Source organism: Propithecus coquereli, unplaced genomic scaffold, assembly GCF_000956105.1.
Source record: "Propithecus coquereli isolate 6110/MARCELLA unplaced genomic scaffold, Pcoq_1.0 Scaffold23, whole genome shotgun sequence".
NCBI lineage: Eukaryota > Metazoa > Chordata > Mammalia > Primates > Indriidae > Propithecus > Propithecus coquereli.
The window spans coordinates 8715089-8722917 of NW_012147841.1; the positions used below are offsets into that span (position 1 = coordinate 8715089).

The 7829-nt window shown below is 36.9% G+C and overlaps 1 protein-coding gene across 1 annotated transcript in view; it reads right to left on the reverse strand.

Moving 5' to 3' along the window:
- The window catches only part of LOC105811170 (regulating synaptic membrane exocytosis protein 2-like), a 28378-nt gene that overhangs the window by 7400 nt on the left and 13149 nt on the right, over positions 1–7829 (reverse strand). Inside the window, exon 2 of the mRNA XM_012645304.1 lies at positions 1315–1456. Coding sequence (XP_012500758.1) covers positions 1315–1456 — 142 coding nt within the window. The remainder of the gene's footprint in view (positions 1–1314; positions 1457–7829) is intronic.

Consider the following 7829-nt stretch of genomic DNA (forward strand, 5'->3'; position numbering starts at 1 on the left):
GTGCTTTATAATGATCGGTGCTCAGTGCACATTTGTTTTTCAGTTGATTCTCCCTCTCATTTTAGACTTCCTTGGTGAATACCAAATCTCTTTCTCCCCTCCCACCTCAACTCTCAAATATTCAGTTAATACAAACGTTTTAGTCTATTTCCATAAGTATCCCATATGATCCTATTTATAAATGTATGGAAACCATACATATCTTTTGTATTTATGTAATTGTGCTAGACAAATTATCCTTACGGCTTATGATTTATACTATGCCAACAGCTCCTATGGCCTCACATCTGTGAACTGGCTACACATATGTTGTCTAAACATCTAATGCTTCCATGGTGACAACAGAGTGAGGTCAGTAAACCCCACTTTCCTCTATTACTGTCCTTTACAGCCTCATTTATAGATCTTTACTTGCTAATTATTGTTAATTTGTTGGTGACAGGGCTATATAGTCTTTACAAAAGCTTTAAAAATATCTCAGAGACAGCTGATTCAAAGGGAAGCTGCATGATAACTACATAAACAAAAGGCTAGGCTGGGTGCAGTGGCTCACACCTGTAATCCCAGCATTTTGGAAGGCTGAGGCAGGAGGACTGCTTGAGGCTAGGAGTTTGAGAAGACCTAGGCAGCATAGTAAGACCTGATCTCTTAAAAAAAAAATTAAAAATTTAGCTGGGTGTGGTAGCATGCGCCTATATTCCTAGGTACTCAGGAGGCTGAAGTGGGAGAATTGTTTGAGCCCAGGAGTTCCAGGTTGCAGTAAGCTTTGATCATGCTACTGCAATCCAGCCTGGGCAACAGAGTGAGACCCTGTCTCTGGAAACAAAAAACAAAAATCCTAAAAGGCTCACCAACTCTTTTGGTGGTATTTCTTTTTGGCTATAATATTAAGTAATTATAATTGTTTGTTACAGCATGGAACTAAGTATAATATTAACATTCCCTGTTTTTTAGTAATAACTCTTAGGGCAAAGATTTTAAAAACTAGCATCGTTCACATGGTATGGCATGTGTGCTTATTATTTCTGTGCTTTTACACATTATTTCAAGCTAGGGCAAAATATCTTATTTGCATGTATTGTGAGAATCACAGTTTAGCATATTGCCATTAAAGTAAAACGCTTTATCCCCAAACTATTTCCCTTGATATAAAAAGCTGGACATGCCACATTGCTCAGCGGCAGGTGAAAAAGTGCTCTTCCCAGGAAATCAGCCAGTGCAAACTAAGAGTGTGTGAGTTAGCTTTTGTGAAAGCACAGAGAGTGAGGCGGGCAAAGCGAAGAAGAGGTACACATCACAGGCGGCCTCACTCACTTTCCTTCTGAGCTATAGCTGTTCATGCTGCCATCTGTAGACTCTCGGCTTGCCTGCCGAGTCATCCAGTTCCTCATCTCCACTGCTAGGCCTGTTTCTGTACTTCTCTGGACAGTGCTCCGTAGTTTTTTACCTCCTGCTTCTGCAGAGAGAGAAACAAAAGGTGTGACCGGTTTGTCATCACTACCTAGTAACAACAAACATTAGCCAATGCTCTGAGATCCTCAGATGTAAAGAACTGCGTAAATACAAAGTGCTCTTATTAAGGAGACAAAGAAAAGGTGTTTAAAACAATTTTCAACAATGAATGTCTTGTTGAGTGGGATGAAAATTTTCTAAAAATTCTTTAAGAAGCATGAAACATCATTGTTTTATTTCCATTTAAAACAGTGTTCAAGTTGTTAACATAAGAAACAAAAAGACTCAACCTAAGAAAAATGAAATAAGCTTTGCTTTCTTGTAATATTTCAATGCCAGGTTAATTTATATCTATCTTTTTGTTTTCATTGTAATATTTAAATGTCAGATTAATTTCTGCCTACTTTATTTTTCCCTTTCTTTTTCTCATAGTAAGAGAACCAGGCCTTCACACTATTTACAAAGAACAGATGGTGAGTAATCCTCATATTCTAGATTTAACTTTCATAAGAAAATCTGTTTTTGTAAGGTGATAGATATTAGAAGGCAAAAAAATCTATACAAAGGAGATAGTTCTGTTTGCCAAGAGTGTCACATCTGTTGGTAACTTTCAGAAAGATTCTCAAAGGGGAATATAAAACCCCAGTAGTATCATGTGAAAAGAGCTTTGTAATTTTTGGTGACAGATAGTCTTCAAGGATCTTCAACATTGGTGATGAGGTTTACTTAGAGAAGCCAATTAGAAGACCAAACAAGAAACTGAGTGAAGTACTACAGAGGTAGGAAGTGCTATCTGGAGAGGTCAGGGAGGAAGAAGCTTCACAGAAAGCATGGGATTTGAGCAAGCCTTGAAAAATGGGCAGATTGGGACGGTGCCTTGGGCAGGGGAAACAGCAGGCAAAGGTGCAGACAGAATGACCATGTGCTTTTAAGGGAGGTGCAATGACCAAAGCATGTGAAGGATTAAGTGGGGGAGGTAGATTAGACAAGAAACTGAGCCCAAATTACAAAGGTCTTGAATGTTGGAATGTGGAACTGAGAGGCTACCAAAGCGGGGGTAACAGAGTAATAGTCCAAATTATTTGCGCTCTTCTATGTGCACTTCTTTTCATGCTTAAATATTTATCCACATTGACTGTGCATATCATTAACTTTCTGGGATACAACCATATGATAAGCTCTTCCAGTGCCTGGTATTAATAAGTTCCTTTTAGATCTATAAATATTTGCTGATATGCCAGTTGGCTTTTTGAAATCTCTTTTCAGCAAACGTCTTATATTTGCTCACCATTTTGAAACACTGCTTTAAATTTCATCCATTCTCCACTTCCAACTTTAATGTACACCAAAATGCTTTAAAGCGTTTATACAAAATATAAATTATGACTGATCTATATAACTCAGTTCCATAATCTAAGGCTGATATTTTAGAAAACTGACAGTAAACATGTTGTACTGATATGAACTGTAAGAAAACATAAAGCATACCCCACCCTGTTGATGAGGGAAAGCTATCTTTTACAGAGAAATATTAGTAAAGATAAAAGAATGATCACATTTAAAAATCAACAATTTGCATCCTCCAGTGGAATAAATGATTTAAGCAAGGCTCATCAAGGCTCATCAATGGAGGCTAACACCATTAGATGAAAGGTTGGGAAAAGAATATTCCTATGAGCCAAATAATCATTCCACAAATTCGTTCCAATTGTTAAAGAAAAAAATACAGTACTTAATATTGGGAGACCTGGCTATCACGATCTTAATCAAGTGACCAAACTTAGTAGTGCCAACAGTCAGGCAATCATATGTACTGCCTGATATAAAATACACAGTATCACCTATCAAGTTGTTCTACACAAAAATATACAATTTCGTTTTAATCAGGTCTTTGGAAACAATTTCTAGTTTTCAAAAATACAGGGGATAGAGTAATAAGATAAATTGCACACACACACACACACACACACACACACGCACACCAATCAGACAAGCCCAGAACATGAGATATTGTTTAAGAGAGTTAGCCTAATCTCTTAAAAAAAGTTAACATTATGAGAACAAACAAACAAGGTGAGGGAATTGTTCTAGATTAAAAGATATCAAAGTGATATAACCATCAAATGCTATGAGTGTAGTCTGACATCTTGTTTGGGAAAACAAAACAAGAAACTCTACAAGCAAAATAGGATAAAAGTAATTTTAGAACAAGTAGGGAAAATTTGAATATGCATTGGATATTAGATGGGATTAGGAAATTGTTATTTTTCTTAAGGTAGATAATGGCATATATTATAAAGAATTTTCTTCTCATTAGGAGATACATGCTAAAGTATTTAAACCTGAAATGTTATATTGTCTGAAATTTATTTTCAAATGGTGTAGCAAAAAAAAAAAAAAAATACACATATATGTAAAACAGAGGGAGAATGTTAAAAAAATAAAACAATAAGGATGCAGAGTAAACCTTGGTATTCATGAATTTAATATTTATAATTTTATTTGAGAGTGATCCTTAAATGACTACATCAAAAAGTAATAAAATTTTCTCCAAATGTGAACTGGAATCATGGAAAGTACTAGGCTGGTGTAAGGGAACCAGACCAAGGGATAAGCCCCTGTCTCTCCATGTAGGCGAATGTTCACTTCCTGTGAACAATGCCCTTGTGAAAAATTGCCATCAAGGGAGACACACAACTCCAGTGAAGTTTGAACATGTGGAATGAGTATATGTACTGAAAGCATATGACTTGCAAAGGAAATGAGATTCCTGAAGGTCTCAGGACATAGAATTTGCAATGTCAAGGATCTACTGTTTTTTGTTTAAGGTCTGACTCTATCATAGCTAAAGTGACTTGAAAATCTGCTTTTAAAGGGTGATAAGAACCAGTACCATTTGTCAAAGAATAGCAATACAATGAGCATATAATCCTTTTGTTTACAGATGCTTTTACATGTATCCTCTTAACAACTCTAAAACCCCTGTTTTACAGACATAGCATCTAAGGGCCTCTGCAGATTACATAATTCCCTGAAACCACATAGTAAGTGACAAAATTAGGATTTGTACATAGTTTCCAGACTCCAAATTTTCTGCTATTCACTAAATTGTTGTCAGAATATAACTGCATGGGTTGTTTGTGCAGCTGCCTATGGAGACTACACTATGCTGACTCTGTGACTACACACGGCAGGCCCTGTTAGAAGCAGCTTGGCGGTGGGAAGAACAGAGCACAGTTAAGAGGTCAAGCCCTGGTGTCAAACTGCTTCTCTTTGAATCCCCACTTCATCATTGACATGCTGGGTGACACTGAGCACGTTACGTACTCCCTCTGTGACTCACTTTTCTCAAACTGTGAAATGACAGTGATAATAATCATGCCCACCTCATAGGCATTAAGGAAAATAATACATTTAAAGTGCTTAGAATACTGTCTAATACATAAAAAATCTTCAGTTAATGGTACTGTTATTATTATTACCAGATAGGGAATCAGAAAACATGTATCCTAGGCCAGCCTCTACCACTACTCACAGATTCTGTGGTACCCTTGAGTCATAGCCCCTCTCTGAGTCTCTGGCTCCTCATTTATGAAAAAGGCAGGGGGAGGAGGGCAGATAATCTCTGATATCTTTCAGCTCGAAAGGCTATGAGTTGGTATCATTAGTGTATGACCAAGACCATGATTAACAGCATACATTGAGGAGATACACTATTCACTGTCACCTGATAGAATCAAAGAATTCCAGCTAATATACTGAATATTTACAGTAACCCTTTAAAACATGTCTTTTTAAATGTCCCATTATCTGATAGATTTATAGACTTATTTAAAAAGCAAATTTACTTTTCAGCACCACAAAACATCTAGTCACATTCACAATAAAAGTAATCTAACCTAAATATAATTATGGTGATTCACATTTAATGTTCCAAATGATTTGACATGGCATTCAACCTAAAAACTGAATCTATGTAACAGTGAAGGTCTAAGTAAGTGTGTTAGGCAGAATTCTAAGATGGCTCCCATGATTTTAACTTACATGGCAAAAAGGATTTTGCAGATATAATTAAGGCTACTAATCAGTGGACCCAAAGACAGGGAAATTAGCTGAGTAGGCCTAACTTAACCAAATGAGCCCTTTCAAAGCAGAGTATTTTCTCTGGCTGGTCCCGGAAGAGGAAATCAGAGATATTTGAAATACAGGAAAAATTCAGTGTACCTTTGCCTGCTTGAAGAGGGAGGGGGCCATGTGGAAAGGACCTGAGAACAGCCTCCAGCTGCTGACAGTGATGCCTGCTGCCGAGGAACTCAGCCCTACAACTGCAAGGAAGTAGATTTTGCGAACAACCTGAATGGCCTTGAAGCAGATGTTTTCCCCCACAGTCTCTGGACAAGAACTCAGCCCAAACAACATCTTGATTTCAGCCATGAGGAAAAAACCCAGCCACACTGTGCCAGACTTGTGACCCAGAACTGTGAACTAATAAATGGGTGTTGTTTTCAGCTGTTAAATTTGTGATAATTGTTATACTGCAATAGACAACCAATACAGTAAGTTCTCAGTCCTTTTTAGATAATTTTTTTTTAAATGGGGAGATTTATGAAGATATCCTATTATGACCAGAGGGGTGGACCAACCAAAATTGTAAAAACTTAGCTATGATAAAAAAAAGTATATTTTAAAAAGTACACACACATGTAAATATACACATACATACATACATAAATATATATGTCTAATATATGTACATATGTGTATATTCAGATGTTCAAAAATACTTGAGTTGTAAGGCATAGAACTAAGGCGCAGATTATGTGGTTGTTGAGCGCTCAAGCCACTCACTCTGGTATCAGGCATTTTAAGCCAAAGCGCATTTGGAGAAGATGCCTGCAGGTAAAAATCAAGTTCTTGAATTGCAAAACATCACAGGCAGAAAGCAGAACATAGGAGGTATACTTGTTATTTTGCTCTGCTTAGTCTGATGACTCATTTACTTTGCACCCTCAGTATTCAAAGAAAGCCACTTGACTAAACAAAAGACTAAAGGGTCAGTTTCCCCTGACAATATCTGAAAACCAGAAAACCCTTTGAGTAACTTGACAACAAAAATCAAGAGGTCCTCTCTGCCGCTGACTTAGAAACTATCCTAAGCCCCGCATGCAAAGCAGGGCTCACAGTGCAACATCAAACTCAATGTCATGGTGACCTCCTTTCAAATCTTGGATCCACAGAACCCATGCCTGCTTCCTCCCACCTGGAAGGTCTCCTCTATAGCAGACAGACTTACTTTGGATTCAGGATTTTCTCCATGTCAATATGGTAAATGATTTATGGAAATAGGTTGAAGGCTGGTTGGCAGACTCTGAAAGCTGACTTTAATTTTTAGTTTAGACACAACTTATGTGCTTTAAGTTAATCAGGTGCTATTTTTGCATTTCATTCAAAATTACCATTTTTCAGAGTAAGTATAATTTAGAGAAGCCATTTGCACTACATTTAAAGCATATTAAAATGCATGAAAAATGAGAATTTCTAAAATTATTGACTCAGATTTTTGGAAGCAATCTTGGGGATCCAGTGAACTTATGCAGTGTATGTACTCTCTCATTGCAGCAATGAGAAAGTTCAGGTCCTGATTAGCTAGTTCATCTTTAGTAGAAGACTTTTTCATCTTTCAAAACCATTAATAATTTCAAATAGTACTTTAACTCTTTCACCTTGCTCTTTTAAATTCCTCAAACTTTAAATTCCTCAAAGAATCGCCTCCCCCACCTTCACCAAACTCCATGGTGGACACTGTTGATAGAACATCCCATCAGCAGATTTTATATCAAGACATGAAAGAGATTGATTTATTTACTTGTTTGGTCCTGCAAGACCTCAATATGGGGGACATGTCATAAGATTACTATAACTGTGTATAAAAGCTCATGCGCTTATGTTTGTCAGGTCTTCTTACTATAATAAATATAATTCAAACCTCTGAAAGCCTAAACAAAATAAAGACAAATATCTGACGATTTCTTTTGGGCTAATCCAGGATCTTCATTAACAATTGAAATAAAACAGAAATTAATAGAAATTAACCGTTGACTCTCAAAATTGTTTCAGAGTTTAAAGCAAATCTATTAGTTACAACAGCTTTGTCACAGCTATAGTGAAAGTTATATAGCTAATAGCTACAGTACAGTAAGCTACAAGCTGAGGTCACACAAACAGTGGATATTAGAGATATTCAAATATATTCACTTTCCCTCCACTTCTGAAATTGGGTGTGGTCACATGACTTGCATGGCCAATGAAATGTGAGCAAAAGCAGCCCATATGTAACTTCAGGGCAGGAAATTCAACAGCCGATGTATGCCTCACCA